At 39.9% G+C, this 17,616-nt stretch overlaps 2 protein-coding genes across 4 annotated transcripts; one reads left to right on the top strand and one right to left on the bottom strand.

Moving 5' to 3' along the window:
- Positions 1 to 1,753: 1,753 nt before the first annotated feature.
- LOC135633969 (bZIP transcription factor 46-like) lies at positions 1,754 to 6,646 on the bottom strand. 2 transcript variants are annotated; one of them, XM_065144021.1, is made up of 4 exons: positions 5,276 to 6,646; positions 3,328 to 3,403; positions 3,113 to 3,161; positions 1,754 to 2,483 (listed from the first exon to the last, which is right to left on the bottom strand). In XM_065144021.1, exons 1-4 carry the CDS (start codon positions 6,308 to 6,310, stop codon positions 2,471 to 2,473), a joined length of 1,173 nt encoding a protein of 390 aa, XP_065000093.1. In that variant the 5' UTR covers positions 6,311 to 6,646; the 3' UTR covers positions 1,754 to 2,470. The 2 variants fall into 2 exon arrangements, with proteins under 2 accessions (XP_065000093.1, XP_065000092.1); XM_065144020.1 differs by having other exon boundaries at positions 3,136 to 3,161; positions 5,276 to 6,645.
- A 3,143-nt stretch (positions 6,647 to 9,789) lies between these two features.
- Positions 9,790 to 16,750, top strand: LOC135582333 (uncharacterized). 2 transcript variants are annotated; one of them, XM_065144019.1, is made up of 8 exons: positions 9,790 to 10,144; positions 10,761 to 10,902; positions 10,986 to 11,114; positions 11,182 to 11,964; positions 13,197 to 13,554; positions 14,109 to 14,190; positions 14,318 to 14,558; positions 15,858 to 16,750. In XM_065144019.1, the coding sequence occupies exons 1-7, from the start codon at positions 9,875 to 9,877 to the stop codon at positions 14,522 to 14,524; spliced, it is 1,971 nt and encodes a 656-aa protein (XP_065000091.1). In that variant the 5' UTR covers positions 9,790 to 9,874; the 3' UTR covers positions 14,525 to 14,558; positions 15,858 to 16,750. The 2 variants fall into 2 exon arrangements, 1 of the variants encoding a protein (XP_065000091.1); XR_010495192.1 differs by lacking the exon at positions 15,858 to 16,750 and having other exon boundaries at positions 13,761 to 14,190; positions 14,318 to 14,384.
- Positions 16,751 to 17,616: the final 866 nt, after the last annotated feature.

Here is a 17,616-nt window from a genome sequence, read left to right on the forward strand (position 1 = left end):
TGCATGGAGCCTTTCATCAGTACGAACTGACCCAAACTTCTGGTTGCTACATCACTTCTTTACTGTATCCCTGATGAGATACTAATTACCACAAGATGGGTAATGGCCAAAGCTTAGAAGGGATGTGAGATGGGAACGGGGCATAATAATGCCATCGATCCATCTACTTCCTGCTTGACCTTTCTTTCCCATTCTATTTTTATTCCCTTTCCAATTTCTTTTTTCCTTCTCCTAAATTTCTCTTTCTACAGTGAAACTTGAATAGATAATTCAGATTTCAATTACCGATCCGATGTTGATTTCCGATCGATTTAGGTGATGATGTTCAAAAAATAAAAAGTCAAAAGAAGAGACCAATACAAGTAGTGGAATTGTCTGATAGCATGTAATCACGCGGAATGCATAGACTTGACCAAAGCTGAGGCAATGGATGGCTTAATGTGTCTACACAACACTAACATTCAGAACTTGAGCAGCTTACCCACTTGAAGTGAACATTACTTTGTTCACCTGCTCATCTTTGTGTCTCCCAGACAGAGAGAGACGGGTCAACCTTATCAAAATGATTCAACCTACTTGGACCTCATAAAATTATTAATTTGAGGTGGCATTTGTATCAAATAAAATATATTAACTATAAGTATGTTAAGATGATATATTTATAAGTTGGATGACTTCAGACTCCCCTCACATCACAACCAATTCAATAGCAAATCGCTCAGAAGGATCAATATACAAATATTTGATGCAAGCCTTCAACTTTACTTGTATAATGCTCTGATCCATCATGTTCATGTGGGAACTAGCAGCAGTTAAAAAGACTGATAAGCAGACATACCCGAGCAAGAAAGGAGGAGGAGATCCAGCAAAACAGGCAAACATGCCATTCCACACAGCAATCAGCATGGCAAGCTGTATTGTTTCATGGAAAATTAGTTCATCATTAATCATGCTAGAGTATGATGACACAAACATTGTTGAGATAACACACAAGCCAAAGACCTGGTCTATTTATCAGATACTAGAACTGAGGAGGTCAGGGTCATCTTCAGAGGGCAAATGCTACACAGATATATCACAACAAACAATTTCTTTCCTCGATATCAAGTATTGAGTTACATGTTCTACTGTCATGCTTTGAGCAGCCCTATTTGGAAGAAGAGGGAAACAGGATAAAAAAGGGGTTAATAGGCAATCTACCAGTGTCTTGTAAAGGTTAATAGGCAGTCTGTGTATATCAGCTCACTTAAAACTTTTACTTTGCCCTTGTTATTTCTTTTCCTGCAAAAGGAACTCCCTGCCCCCTCCTCCCTCTCTCTTTATCTTTCCTTATGTATAACAAAAAAAAAAAGATCAATCTAGTTGCATATTTCCAAGCCTTATCTGAAAGGAGAGAGAAAAAAAGTGTGTTTACAGCAGAGGAAATACACTGTAGGTGATAAAGATTGGTAGACAATTAGACATTACCTTTCCATTGATAAAATCAGACTCAGGAAGAAGTAAATCCAAGGACTTCTTATGGTAATCCAACATGCTCTTGGAAATTAAGAGTAGCACATCATGCCTGAAAGACTGGATCTTACACCCTATAGAAGCCAACCTGGCTGCACAAATTTATTATGATAACTGTTAATGTCTCCAAACCTTGCCAAAGATTGAACACAAGAGTTTCCAGCATAGAACCAAAAAAAAAAAAAAACATTTATTATGATAATATATAACATCCTCAGACAACAAGCAAACACCACAAAGGTCACCAAAATACAAGCTTAAGCAGAAACACATCATAATACAACTGTCCCGTGACAAGAAAAATGCAAACATACACAACTACAAAGATACGATACCAGGAGCAGAAGGGAACCTGCTAATTGTTGCAAATGCACCGATTCTTGTATCTTTATTCCTCATACACCAAACCAGAGTAAAGAAACCAAAAGACCATGCAGAGGAAAGAAAAGAGACTCAAAGAAGACAGGAGTTCGTCCCTACTTTGGATCTAGGATGAGAAATATTTAGCTGACGGTAGAATTTCAACATAGGGAGTCTCAAATAGGCACCACAAAACAGATGTTTTAAATTCAAAAGGAACTGACACAAGGAAAGCTAAATGCATGACTTGGACTAGATGTAAATCTTATCACCACATGCTTCCCCACAGGCTAACTGATGTGAGTTATTGACAGCGCACCATATTGCAATGCGTCCAGGATAAATGTGGAGTAAGAAAAACGTAGACCACAGATGAAAGTCAAATTATTCAAGAACTCGACAAATGAGAGGTTTGCAATCAGATGAACTGGGAACTTCATCTCAAGTTACAGTGGATGACACAGTTCTTTGCTATACAATGTGCTGCTTTTTAGACTAGAACTATGATACATCATGTTATCTGTCCATGCATAACTTTACCAAGAAACTGTTTGTGTCCGTCTCAAGCAAAGTTTTTTTGGTCCTTGCTGCTGATTAATCATCTCCGACATCTGTGAGACCAAATTTAGAACATGTTAGGTGTGTAAATTTTCCATAGCTAGCACATTTGGAAAATCAAACAGTAGGGACCAATGGCATTGATCAAGAGAAAATGTGTATGATATGAATACAAAATAGCAATAATCACAGAAAAAATGTTCAAGTATGATGTCCAATATGCACACATCCATTTACATTTGTATGCATGAATGTGCTATGAGCAGTTTACTAGATTGTATCATATCAGTCAAATTACAAAAACCAAATGACCCAATAAATCTGTAATGCATATAAATAGTGCACAACAAATCAAATAGTGCCAGGGTGGCAGCACAAGGCACGATGAACCTAAATTCTTGCTAGGGAGAAGTTAAGGGGAACCTCTGAGAAGAAATATAATGTCATTGTAATAATGCATTGCAAACAAAAACAAGAAGAAACTAATTTTCTTAATAAAATAATTGATACACTTCACACCTCAGAAAATACAAATCAGCATAGTCAGCAGATATTCAAAAGACACAATAAATGAGATCTGAAAGTTCAAAGCAACATCAAATTATGAATCTACAAGTACTAGAATGATCTAGTATATTGAAAAATCTTCAAAAAGGAAAAAAGAAAAGCATTGGAGACATACATGTAATGGTTCAAGTTAGTTACCTGATCTTTCTGCATCTCCATCAACTCTGCCTGAAAATATTTGAACATTGTCAGGAAAGATATAAGAACGAAAATAGTGGTTGGAACATTCAGCATAGATAACACATCAACCCAATTTCAGTAAGTTGATGAAAGCAAACGATCATTCTTAACACCAATCAGACATACAAATATCACCAACCATAACGACACCTGCCTGTTTTTTATTCAATTCTTGGTTTAGCTCCTGGAGTTTTGCTACTTCAGCTTCCAACTTCATGGTATAAGCCTGATTCATAAAAAAATAATAAGCAGAGCCTTTATGTCAAGATAAACAACCAAGCCACAACCAAGAATCACCAAATTACAATCAAAATTTATGTGTATCCATTTTCAACATATAACACAACTGGTAGCAAAGACAAGGCATCAAGAGTGAGCTATTTAGCTCATCAAAAGAAACCATAATGGTGCAACTCATGACTTGAAAAAGGCCAAATTGATTTTAATTAGGACCAAACAAAGTCTATATTGGTTGAGTACAGTGTTCAATAACATCAACATCTAATTTGCTGATGTGCAATTTTTTTAGGGTTTTTGGGGTTAATTAAGTTGTATTGGATTATTAAGAGTCGAATTCATTTTAATTTGCTTATTCTCAGGTTTCATAGGTTAAATAACTCAATGAAATAAAGTATAACTAATTAATATATCACATAAATATATCATAGTCAAGATGAAATCTTTTGGATGTCTAGAAGATATGATGTTTTATGGAATGTCCATTCTGGTCAGAATAGTCCAAGTAAAAGATTTTTTTAATCATAGGTTAGCTGACTTTAATGGTGCCTTAGTTGAAGAATTCTCATCAAGCTGCACTAACCTGAACAGGAACCACCTCAGAATCCTTGAGTTATCAGTTTGATGATAAAAACAAAGGAGAGAGTGCAGCTACTGGTTATATAACATGCATGTCACATATGTTTTGCTCAACCTAAAGAACGTTTTAGTCATTTTTCTGAAATCTAGTGCATCAGCACCAATTTTTATCCTCGATTTATTACTTAAACATGATTGATTTTGTACATTTTCTTAATAATATATATCTTTGAACATTTAGCAATGGACCTTATATGTGACTGCTGATTGCATGCCTTCTATGTGGTATCTTCACTACCTGCACACCATGGCCTTATAAGAACATGGGTTTTCGATGGCCAGTGCTCACCATTACTCGTTTCCCCTATCTTTTACTCTTTCTTTCTTTCTTGTTGTCTCTCATTTGTTACTCACTCCTTATCATTTGGATATATGATAGCCTAACCTGGATAATGCAGCCTTTTAAACCACATTGTCCTGTCACATCTCACAGGAAATCATTGTGAAAAACTATTCTCTCTCTATGCATCTCTTCTAACCTTAACTGCACACTTGATCTTCTATCCTTTTGTGCTTCTGTTAGCCCTGGGTAAATTTTGATAATACAAGAGAACACAAATCTAGGAGCAATCATTTGCAACATTTCTAAAGATGTGGTTCTACAAAGAATTGTGAGCACAAGATTAACAAACTGAAAGGGTGCAATTTTATTTAGCTTGAAACAGTCAAATCGAGCGCAAAAGGGCTCTTGTCATGAACTAAATTTAGTCTTTTCGTCAATTGACTCCTTGATTTGAAATTAGTGATCTACTAATTGAGTCCTAAACCTGATCAGCTATTTCATGTTATCAATCCAATAATGATGGAAGACCTAATAAGTGTTTCTGAAACAATATTTGTTCAGGAATTTGATCATCATAAATTGATTCCTGAACTGCATAATTAATGAACAACTGTATATAAGCATACATCCCATATGTGAATTAAAACTCTACGAGAGTCAGCCTTGGAGGTCACCATTGAACTAATAATATAGTGCAGCAGAGCTCTACTTCCGTAAAGGACGCACCCAGTGCACGAGTCTCCCACTAATGCTAAGTCTGATAAGAGTCAATGTATACAGCTTTACCTTTAAATATTTAAATATGTTATTTCTGTGACTCGAACCTGGATCTTTCGTGTCACAAAATATTAACCTTACTGTTGTAGAGGACTATACTTCCGTGCTGTACAAAAAGAATGAGACAACTGGCAAGCTAAGAAAGAAGAGTAAAGAGATCACCTGCTTCCTGTCGCGTGATCTAGCAGCTGACTCCCTGTTCTTGATCATCCTCCTCTGCCTCCTCTCCAAGAAGTTGTCCACAGCACTCGACTTCTTTCCCCTCAGTCCTCCGTTAACAACATATGGAACTGGCGATACCGAGGACAGATCCGCACCGTGCTTCCTTGGTGCATCTGAAGGCAGATGGCTTACCGAAGTTCCAACTGCACCCGCACCTCCAGCTGCGCCCAAACCAACAGCCCCAGGCATCAACCTATTATTTATCCCTACATCCCCAATTCCCACAAGGCCTCCCGCTCTAGGGTTCCCCATACCAACAAAACCATCCCCCGGGGCCATCGGCGCGACGTACGGACTCGGCCCTGTGGCCACCATCACTGCTAAATTAGTCGCCGAAGTGTCGGTGAATGGATTGCTAGCGACCACATCTCTATCACTTCGGCCGGCCTGAGGAAACCCAAGAGCAAGCTGCGGGACATTGTTTGCAACTCGTAGATCATGGAAAAGCACATTGCTGATAGCGTTGTTGTTATTCTTGCTGCTGCTGTTATTACCGCTGTTGCTGGCGCATGTCTGTGGAGGAGCCAATTCATCTCTGACCGCCCCAGCTCGGACCAAGAACTCCTCGAGGGTCATCTCCCCGAGCGTCGGCTGGCGGTGCTGGTGCGAGACGCCGGCAGCCGGAGGCATGCCCTGCGGGGCCGGGCACATAAGGTCCCTCCAGACCTGGTCGACCGTCTTCTGGCTGAGGGTCCGGGGCAGCGTGAGGGAGCCCTGCCGCTGGAGGCCGGCGAAGGCGCCATCGAGGACAGGGGCGGGGGCGGCGGCCGCCATGGCTTGGCTCTCCTCCGTGGACCAGATGTTTTTGAGGAGCTCGTCCATGTTCATGGATCCGAAGTCGTTCCCGGTCACCAGCGTGCTCTGGAGCTCGTCGAAGGTCAGGGAGTATATCGACGGCTGCCGCGCCAGCCCGCCACCATTTCCGTCCGTTCCCGACCCTCCTCCTCCTTTCCCTCCTCTTCCTCTTCCCATCATGTTGTTGTTGCCCAAGCAGGCGATGCCGGAGTTAGGTCAACGACGTGGGCTGGACACAGACGTCGTTCCAATTACCAACTCGTGCACCAACCACCCCATGTAATCATTCTCGTCAAAGGCAGTAGAACAGCTCAATCCCTAAATCTAGAAGAAGAAGAATACTGCTGCCGTTCAATTATTTCGTGGAGGGAGAGCGGGGCGATTGAGCCGTGTCATCCGGCAATCAGTAGTTGGACTCGCTGGTCTGCGACCGCTGCTCTTAATTATTTCTTCCTTTTCCCTTCTGCGCGCGGGCGTGGTGGTGATGGCCAGGTGTCGCCTCAATGAGGCGTCGATGGGCGATCGATCGATTAAACAGAGCAACGGGAAGTGACCCCAGAAGCGCAGTGCTTATACTACCCGTCTGGCCAGGGGGCCCCCGCCCTTGAAAAGGCGGGTATTCACGGGGTTAAGGAGTTATGGTGGCTAAAGTATTACAAACCTCAGAGACGCTACAAAATGCTCGGGGCGGCGTGGCGATACGTGGCGTGACAGTAGGGCGACACCACTTCGGAAGATGATGACAGGCAAACGAGGACTGAGCTTGGTGGGGATCAATCATGGCCCTTGGATTCAGATCTGAAGGTGAAGGAGACTCCTTTGGTCAAGTTCATGAGTGACCGTTGTACAAAACGAGAAGAACACTACAAAACTAGGCTCATTTTGCACTATTATAGCTTTAGTGATGGAACGAACGTAGGACTAATTATATATTAGGGTTAAAAGAGCTATTTTAGTTTTGTTATGAATCACTTAAATTCTTATATTTACTTATATCTAAAATAATTTTTTATTTTAAAAAATAATATAAGTTTTTTTTATTAAATCTGAGTTAGCAGATGTGATAGGTTGACTCATAACAAAATGTGGTTTTGATCATGGATCACTTAAGTCCTTATGGTTTTGTTTGTATCTAAAATAACTCTTATATTTTTATAAACGTATCATATAAGCTCCTCTCGTTATGTCTGAGTTGATAAACATTAGAGTCTGCTTATGTGTTATGTTGACTCACAATAAATTATTAATATAATAACACATATAATTTAATTTTAAAAAAAATAAAACCATCATCAATAGTGGGAGGATGCGTCGTCATGAAAGTAACCACCAGTAACAATATTAAGTCGTTATTGCCTAGCAAGGCGTCGCATGTATGCAGCCTCTCCCGGATTGACAACAAGCTCAAAAGCTTCTAGTTCTATCTCGGGTGGATACGTGTCGACCAGTTCAACGCTAAGCATGTAATGGTCTCTTAGTCCCTCTTTCTTCTCAGGGGTGTCTTCGTCCCCATTGCCTCCTTCTTCATCCTCCCCCGCGCCTTTATTGCTCGTACGATATGGTGGTCCAAATTTTCCTCACCTCTGCTCTCTCCTACCTTTGCCTCTCTGCTTTTATCCAATGCTATGATTTCTACCGCTTCCTTTTCTTCGATAATATAGACCTTTATTAAAACTTAAATTATACGTGTTACTATATTAATAATTGATTATGAGTCTACCGTCTAACAACTCAAACTTGACGGAAGGGGCTTATATACTACGTTTTTTAAAATATAAGGGTTATTTTAGACACAAACAAAACTATAAAAACTCAAGTGGTTTACTCTAATATCTATTAACTTAGGGGGAAGGTTTATTTAAAAATATATAAATTATTTTAGATACGAGTAAATTATAAGGAATTAAGTGGTCTATGACCAAAACCATAGCTAAAATAAATCATAACCATATATTTTACTTTTGTGTTAATATTATAAATTATATATTTAAAAATATTTATATTGAAATCTCTTAAAAGGAAAATAAATAATTGAAATCAATTGAATTGTATTGATGAAAAATATAATATATTGAATCGGTGAAAAATAGTAGATAAAAAAATAATTTTAACATTTTTTTGATTTTTAATATTTGAGATGTTGAAATTATCATTTTACTAATAAAATCATTAAAATCGAAAAAAATATATTGAAATTATCTTTTTGTTCATCAGGATCGATCCAACACATATTGATATCTTATTTTATTTTATTGAAATTATCACTGTAAGTGTATTTTCAATGTGTTTGGACAAATGAGATTATTTATTTTATTTTTAGATTTATAAGTATCCTAGTATAAAATTTTAAGTATAAGAAACATGATTCTAATATGATCCAAATACTAATTAGTCTTACCAATTGGAATAACAATGTTTGTGGTGCATCCCATTTCAATATCCAATGAATAACTGATCCAAATCAATGCTCAAGCAAAAACCAACTACAGCACAATCTAATTTGGAACGTTGATATCTTATTTATTTTACACACCAATGGTCGAATGGTACCTTTCTTTTTGTTTTTCTTTTATTCCCAAAAAAGAAAAAGTCTCATCCTTCTAATTGAATCTATTCATTTATAATATTTTTATGTAGACTTATCGTGTCTATGCAATGGCGTGAAAAGCACTATAATTATATTCAATAACATTTTGAGTTACATAGATTTTTATTTATTTATTTTTAATTAATAAAAATATTTATTTATAACCCTACAAAAAATGATAAGTTGGTTTGTATTATTTCTTGAGTCGTCGTTTCTTAATATAGGATTTTCTTTAGGCTCACAATATTTTTATATGGCTGATAAAAATATTATAAAACTATTTAAATATAGGCAAGAGTTTTTTTTATTTATTCTATCAAGATATTTTGGAGATAAAAATAGTGAATCATTACGATGAAGACAAAGCTCAAAAACAACAGAAGACATCGATGAAAACAAAGCTAAAAATAACTATCCATGCGACCGCAGACGATGTGAGAACATATTCGTCCCCTTTGTATCGAAGGAATCACACACGTACGGAGTTCATGCGCTCGACGCTGCTCTCCACAGACACACGGCCTTCATGGCTCCGGTGGCAACCAACCATGCACCGTTGGGCTCTGCTGCACGGCGGAGAGCTCTTTTAATGCCACCGCGTCTTCATTAACTCATCGCAGGGATCCGTCACGGGGGCACAGGAGGAGGCCAGGAAACCGTGAGACCCGACGGCTCAAACGTGATGGGTTCGACCGGTTTTGCGGTCGGCCCGATGATTTTGGTTTACTTAAAGCTTCCGCTACTCCGCGGAGCACCATAGGGCCGATTTCTTCCCACGTGTAGAACCAGTATTATCTTTACACGTGTCCCGTGTTCGAGATTTTGTTACCTTGACTTGAGAAGCTTCAGATGTGGGATTGTACAAATCGCTGCTGTTTGGCTCGAGGTAGTGGATCCGGCGACAATAGCGTCCGCCACCGCACCGAGAAGATTTGTAAGGACGAAAATGCCCTTTCAAATGACCGCCACTTTTCGTCGCAATTGAGGTAATCTTTAGTGTCATTTCGGTCACTTCAATATAAAAAATAATATTAATCAAAACTCAGCTCCGTTGGTTCTCTGGAGTTTCAACTCCGCCATTGCAATCACTCGCGCTCTTTAACTTGGCCCCGCTGCCTCGAGGGTGCATTCGGAGGGGTAGTGCGAAGGAGGCGACGATGCCCGTAATAGAGTTGAGGTTCGAAGGGCAGGAGGTGGGGGAGCGGCGGAAGTCGAGGTCCGGTGGGCGGCATAGGCGGAGACGAGGCGGAGATGGCAGCAGCCCCGACTCCTTGATCCACTACTACTCCGACCGTCACTCTTCCAACGGGAACAGAGAGGGGTTCGTCGTCGTCGGCGGAGGCGGCAGTCTCTTCTCCCCAGCCGCCGGGAGTGTCGCCGACCGCTGCTCCTTCGGATCCGACCCCGACGCCTTCTTCTCCGCTTTGGTTGTCTCTCATCTCTTCTCTCTCTTTCTCTGTGCCCTATTTATTCCTGTTATCTCGAACGAGGAAACTTGTGGAGTTAACGGCATCTTCTTTCGCACTCCGTAGAATCGAAAAGAAGGGAGTTCTTAAAAGAGAAAGAAAAGATATCTGACAACTTCTTCCTTTCCCGAACTAATTTGAGTGTAGTGATGATCATACTAATGAGAAGCCGCACAGATTAGTAGAGGGCGAGGAGGAGGAAGAGGCGGAGAGATCGAAGACTGCGAAGAAAAGATACTTCATTTATTGGCATAATAATTTTGTTGATAATGAATGTTGACAGCTATTCAATTGATTTCTCTTTGGGTTTGCTATTGGTTGGAAGGTGAGAAGCAACAGTTTGACAGGGAAGTCATCAGATCTGAGTCGAGTAAAATAATACAAAAGAAATGGAATCCGAGGAGAATAAGAACAAGAAACGGGTAAAAAGGGAAAAAAAGGAATTTTGGTCCAAAAATGACAACTTTTTTGGCCGCCTTTTTTGTATATCGTATCGAGCTCTATTGCTTCTGTAGCTCCTTGTAGCGACGTGGTTCGCTTCCTCTGCGTTTTTTTGAGACTGTTGTGATTGGAACAGCCCTTGGCGGGATGCGAGCGTGCCGGTGGTGGCCCTCCGACGGACCCAGATCCAAAGGGAAGGCCCTTCCCTCCTCTCCCTTCTCCTGATATGCTCGCCCCCTCTCCATGTCACAGCCTTCCCCCACCTAATTCCCCCAGAGGTCCGTACCCCACTTCTCCATTATACTGTTACCGCTCCCAGCAGCTGAGCTGGTGAATTGTCCAATCCCTGAATCCTTTTCAGGTCTGACAGTGCCATCTGAGGACCTAGAACAGAGTGGAGAAGAAGACGAAGGGAAAGAGGAGGAGGAGGGGGAGGAGGAAGAAGAATATTTGGACCCGTCAAAGCATTCCTTCTCCCACGCTCTCAGAGGTAAATGGCACCCCATTTATCTGCATCCGCATTGTGGAGTCGTAAATTTTAATTTTTGTTCTTGTAGAATGCCAGAACAGGCGGTGCAGATCTGAGGCTGTTGATTTGCCTGGTAGGAAGCCACAGAGGCCGCAGCAATTGTTGCTCGATTTCCACGGCCAGAGCGCCGATGTGTCTGTCCTGTCACCACGTTTCCTTGCTGCGGGTTTAACAGGGATGAAGAAGAGCTCTGCTGCCTCGTCTCGCAGCAGATCTGGCACGTTCCCGAGCCCCGGGACTCCAAACTACGGGCACGGTGCAGGGGCAGCTGCATTCCATAAGGGCTGGAGCTCGGAGCGGGTGCCTCTGCCAACGCGTAGCAACCGCAGGTATGGGGGTAGCGGTGTGTTGTTACCCTTCACCAATGGAAGGACCTTGCCCTCGAAATGGGAGGACGCGGAGAGATGGATCTTCAGTCCGGTCTCAGGAGAAGGGGTTGGGAGGTCGTCAGTGCCCCCGTCACATCACAGGCGGCCCAAGTCAAAGAGCGGTCCGCTCGGAGCTCCTGCTGGAGTAGTTGGTGCCTATTCATCGGCATCGCCACTGGTTCCTTGCTTTGATAGCAGCAGGGTTGGGAATTTCGCTGGGAACTCACCTTTCATGGCAGGAGTTTTGTTGACAGAACACAGCTTCTGCGGCAATGATGGTAGAGGAGAAGGTGGTGGTAGTGGTGGTAGATGCACTCGAAGAGTTGGTGATGGCGCAGAAGCTCATTCAGCTGACGGTGGGGCTTATATAGTCCAATCTGCTGGCATCCATGGGTGGTCAGATACGTTGATCGAGTCTTCTTCCTCAGTGCCCAGCTCTCGGGGTATTGGACAATGTTCTGACTTTATTCACCTTCTTATTTGCAATTTTTAATCAATTTCTGTTTTCTCCATGTTAAAAAAATTCAGATAGTTGATAAGCAACAATCAGTCTTGCGTGCAACCTATGCACTAGGAAAGTATGACTACAACTGGAAACAATGGATGATATAATTGTTTCTCGTAACACCTTCACTGTTATTTCTTTTTCATCAAGGATAATAAGTAGAGCCATTTAAAAACATGTTGTAGTATATTAAACAAATATTATTATAAACAAGCTATGCATTGATAGTCAATTTTGTGCAGATTAGGCTAGTTTCTCTTTGGATTTGTTCTGGTATGGTAATTAATTTTACCCCCACCTTTCATGTCAGAGATTTTCTACTTGAGTACGGAGCATGTTTTCGAGATGTGCACTTATCACACACTTTGTTTTCAAGATTTAACTGCATACCATTTGCATATATAAGTATATGGTTACATACAGTTTTTTGAGATGTGCACTTATCACACACATTGTTTTCTGGATTTAACTGCATACCATTTGCATAAATAAGTATATGGTTACATACAGTTTTCTGCGACGTGCACTTATCACACACTTTGTATTCAGGATTTAACTGCATACCATTTGCACATAAAAGTATATGGTTACATACAATTTTTTTATTATAATTTCACATGATTTAGATATTCATACTCAATCAGCACTATTGTCGAAAACATTATCTACACTTTCACTGAAGCCTATTTCTCCTATTGCAAAAAACCATTGTACCTTACAACAAGTTGTATTTAAACTTTGTTTTGATTGTGCCGTTTGATTTGTTGAGAATATTGGATGTTGTAACTAATAGCTGATTATTATAAAAAATATCAAATGGTATCCATTATCATGTAATGGTGCTGGGTGATAGTTTTATTCATAGCTAGTAGACTTTCTATCAGTTGGGCCATGTTGCAAGTTGCAACTCCACATCCTGTTCCAGTTATTGCCATTTTCTTTACCAAATTATGTTGGTATCATGACTTGTAAATGATAGCATACTTTTGCTCTAGAGTATATTTACATGAAAAAACACCTACATTTGTTTCATTTGCTGCACCCACTCAGATGACTTTAATGTCGTTGGCAGGTCTCTGGCTGTATATCATGCTGTATTTGTTGGTATAATGAGCATGAACCTCATCATATCTTTGAGTTACTTACCAGAGCATCTTGATTAATTTACAGATGAGAAATTTGAAGGTACCAGAGAGACAGCTTCCACAGTCTCGGCCTCAGTTTTGAGGAAGGATATGGCAACACAAATGAGTCCAGAGGGAAGTACACCATCTTCTCCTAAGCAGGGGCCATCTTCCCCCTCTCCAGATTTGGTCCCTTGCATTGAAGAGCTAGAGAGCCACTTTTCAAAGCTTGAGGTTAGGGATGTGCAGGTAGATGATCGGGTTACTGTAACCAGATGGTCCAAGAAACACATAGCACGGGGCTCTGGTAGGTGTTCAGCGAGCATCATAGAATGGAAGAAGAAGACTGTGGAGGCAAATACATCTGCTTGGGAAATTGCAGAGACGACAAAATCCATATCAAAGTAACATCATCTGTTTCCTATGTTACTCTTTGTGGATCAATTAATATTATGCATTCAAAAGATTTCGAGGGAAAATTATATTACTACCATTCCCTAGCATTAAATGATATTATACTGACACTATAAGAAAAAGTACATGTACTGAATGGCAAAAGGTTAGAACTGTTACTTATCTAACTGATACCTGGATGTTGTCGTGCCTACAGGAGATTGTTCTCTATGCCTCGGTTGGGAATTACAATCTAAGCTGATCCATCTGCTTAAAAGTGACTATGTTGCAACAGTATTCTCTTTCAAAGGCCTTTCTTGAGCAATGTTCATTTAGGAAATTTTGTATATAAAGAATAGCCAATCTCTCCAATCATTAATGTTTAAGCAATGTCTTCTGTTAAAAATGTGTAATTAATTCTTGTAGTATTTACATGATAATTTTTTGCTAAGGAAATATAAAGATTTGATGTATGTTTATTTGAATTTTCTTGCATGATATGGATAAGAGCAATATTTTTGTTCTGATATATCCAAAATTTCTTACCCTGTGACATATTTGGAAGGTACAAGAGAGAAGAAGCCAAGATCACAGCATGGGAAAACTTGCAGAAGGCAAAAGCTGAGGCAGAGATCAGGAAACTAGAGGTGCTCCACAACTTGCATAATTTCCCTTGTTAGGCTGACAATTGTGGCCTTTAACTAATTTTCTTTTGGACATGAACTGTTCTCTGGGAATAATTACTTATTTATAAATAATAAAAACTTATTCCAGATGAAACTAGAAAAGAAAAGATCTTCCTCGATGGAGAAAATTCTAAACAAACTTAGATCAGCTCAGAAGAAAGCACAGGAGATGAGAAGTGCAGTGACTGCCAACCAAGCGATGCACATAGCAAAGACTACCAAAAAGGGTTCATACTTTCGCAAGAATGGGCAGATCAGTTCTCTTAGTGGCTGCTTTACTTGCCATGCCTTCTAGTCCTTCCTCGTTTTCACCATAAGCTTCTTTCAGTGTAAGCTTCTGTTAGTTGTTCTGAGTTTCATTCATTTTTTTACCGAATTATCTTCTACTAGTTATTTTGGGATTAATAGTATTGTTAGTGAACCTGTTAGCTTATTAGTAATCAACTAATCATTCCATAAACCATGTCATGGAACAAAATTAATCTGCTTTAAATGACAGATCTTATGATACTTGTGCATTGCATGTGGGTTTCATAAACCATGTCGTGGAACAAACTTAGACTACGTTAAATGACAGATTTTATGATCTTGTGCTTTGCATGTGGGGACATGTTACTTGCAATTTCACTTGGCTGCTGCCTTCGACTCCTTGATATGGTTTGATGGCATTAATTTAGTTAATGGACCAATGACAGCATATTTCATGGTACCACTTGCAACCTCTGTTTAGGGGATAACTGGTTTAATATTGTATGGAGTATCAGCAAAGATCTATGCTGGTACAAATATTATAAATTTGTCTAGTTAGTTTATTGTTGCATTTCAGTAATAATGACATTTCATTTGAGTGAAAAATATCACTTGTGTTGTATATTTTCTTTTTCATGGAGAGGACTCCTCAGTTGTATCACTGTCTAGTTAGTAGCAGAAAGTGATTTACCAAATCACTAAAATTCTATTATGTGTTTAGCTCATACTCATTAAACTTTATATAGCTTGTAAAATATATTCTAGTTTTCCTTTGTTGCTATTTTGCTTTGTTACAATATTTTGGTAAGTCCTTTCTTACAAATATTTTCTTTTTCAGTAAGGTGGACAAATGCGATTTTGTTTATTCGTGGAACTAATTGATGACATATGGCACCCACGAAAACCTCAATAATACTACAAAAGCAGTTAATAATACAGAGTAATCCATGGACCTCAAGATGAAAAGCTTTTCAGTCTTGACTATCTCAACAACTTGAACAATGGGAACAATTTTAGCATTTCTTCCATTGTCATTTGCTAAAGCTGCTGATAACACGTTTACTTGGTGATAGAGAACAGTGGAATTTTTTTCACTTCTTTTTTTCTGTTTCTCCCTCAAGTTCACTCCCCAGCAATCTATAATTGTAATATGTAACGGTCGAGCATTTAAATCATAAGTTCAACTTGCAGACCCACAGAATCGCTATCATCTGTTCAAGATCTTGTCTTATAATGCAACAATTAGCGCTGATATGAAAACTTACAAATTTTATCCTTTCTTGTAATACTAAATGATTATATCTTATCATATATTATCCTGTGAAATTCTCCTTTTCTTAATTCAATGTCTTGTTAACAAGTTTCTTCCTTTGTTGCAGGTAAGTGATTGATGATAATGTTTGCCGAAGATGTGGAAATGAAGATGGAAGCCTTAGTGGCATATTTCTGTGCTGTATAATATGTCAGAATCTTCTATATATCCAGTAGTTTCAAAGGTATTGTCATTTTAAGCTGCTCAGAGGTAATGTGCTTATGAGAACAAATAAGAAGGTCCAGCTCTTGCACAAATTGCAAATAATGGTCTTCTATCATAACGAAGCTTGGAAAAGCAAAGCATGAGGAGCTTTCTTTATAAAATACACTAAACATCAAGTTGAATACTGGATATCTGCGAGCATTCTTCACAATTTTTCCTGTTTGCCCTATGGATGGGACTGCATGAAGGCATTGCTTGGAGAAGTCCAATGTCAGTTGAGAAATATGGTCTGCCAGATAGGTCTCTTGCTGAGAAGACAATTTTGCCACTAGGTTTGGAGACATTGCATTGGCGACACACTATGTTAATCAAATTTATCAATTACATATATGCTGGAGACTCTACTTCATGTTTTGGTGAATTAGAAGTCAGGTTTATGCAGTTTAAACCTTCTTTATAGCAACTTCACAGCATAGAATGATTGTGCACTGGTGGAATGAGGACTAATGGGTTCTTTAACAGAAAGAACAAGGGGCTCAATAAGCTTGCTGAATTGGCATTTAGGTGAAGATTCATTTTGGTTCAGCTGCTACCGCGAATGATGATACTAGGGACTTGTCCAAAACATTCAGATTCATCCGTCATGTGGTGACCTGCTCTATACTGCTATCCTCTTAAATGATGATATGTGCTGCTTCCACTTAAGATTGTATTCTGTTTTGTCATCAGTGCTTCTGGTCCAAATGGGATAATGTGACATTTATAATCAATTATCTATCATCTTTTTGTTTCTAATTGAAATTGTTTTGATGCAGCTGTATGGTATAGTCTAAATAAACTACAGCTCGGCTGCACTGTGAAGAGGAATTAATTTGAAATAATGTTCATTGTATTTGCTACAACAGATACCCCTTCTTTACCCCATTTCTACTGTAGTTCATTCAAAGCATCACTATCAATAAGAGCATTGCTGCTTAGAGAGAGAGAGAGAGAGAGAGAAATCTACTAATAAGCAACACGGTCAGAAGGACAAGTGACGGGTCCCAAAATCACATGAAGGAATGACAACAATGTCGACTAGAATCCATCCTGTGCCCGCGCCCTCGGATATTACAGAACCAATACGAGGAATTCTGCACGCCGGGGCGACCGACCCATGTGAGCCAAGCACTGACTGCCCAACATCCCACACGCCATGGACTGACGGCGTACGGCGTCATCACTGTGGCGAGACCAATCCAATCTCAACGAGGTGCGGTGCATTCTCCTCGACGTTTCCCAGCGAGGTTGGTGTGGGGAAGGAAGGTCCATTTTGATGGCTGTTATCTGCAGTACGAGTGCGTGGGGTGGCCGAGGATTGAATGCGGCTGGAGTAATTGGCCGGAATTCCCCAGAGGAGGGTGGGGCCATTGGATGAACTATAAACTTTTGGCCTGAGCTATTGTTCATCCTTTGATCCTTTTGTCGTTTTGGCTAGGGGGGACGCACTGCCATGCAGCAGCAGAATCCGAAGTAGATCTCAGACTTGTAATGTCTTCATGGCGAGAGAGTTACTTTGAGAATTGGCTGCTGCTGTTTCCGGGCTCATATATTCCATGGTGAGTACAAAACTAGGTTCATGTACGCAATGTGGACGCAACACCAATTACGTTATGCACCAG

Source organism: Musa acuminata, chromosome BXJ3-3, assembly GCF_036884655.1.
Source record: "Musa acuminata AAA Group cultivar baxijiao chromosome BXJ3-3, Cavendish_Baxijiao_AAA, whole genome shotgun sequence".
Lineage (NCBI taxonomy): Eukaryota > Viridiplantae > Streptophyta > Magnoliopsida > Zingiberales > Musaceae > Musa > Musa acuminata.

Excerpts from the sequence above, each read along its gene's own strand:
- LOC135633969 (XM_065144020.1), bottom strand. The coding sequence starts at position 6,310 with ATGATGGGAAGAGGAAGAGGAGGGAAAGGAGGAGGAGGGTCGGGAACG. Across the intron at positions 3,162-3,327 it reads ATTGAATAAAAAACAGGCAG|AGTTGATGGAGATGCAGAAA; the intron begins GTGTCGTTATGG and ends ATTTTCAGGCAG. Across the intron at positions 2,484-3,135 it reads TGGAGATGCAGAAAGATCAG|ATGTCGGAGATGATTAATCA; the intron begins GTAACTAACTTG and ends TTGGTCTCACAG.
- LOC135582333 (XM_065144019.1), top strand. The coding sequence starts at position 9,875 with ATGCCCGTAATAGAGTTGAGGTTCGAAGGGCAGGAGGTGGGGGAGCGG. Across the intron at positions 10,903-10,985 it reads CCCACCTAATTCCCCCAGAG|GTCTGACAGTGCCATCTGAG; the intron begins GTCCGTACCCCA and ends AATCCTTTTCAG. Across the intron at positions 11,115-11,181 it reads CTTCTCCCACGCTCTCAGAG|AATGCCAGAACAGGCGGTGC; the intron begins GTAAATGGCACC and ends TTGTTCTTGTAG.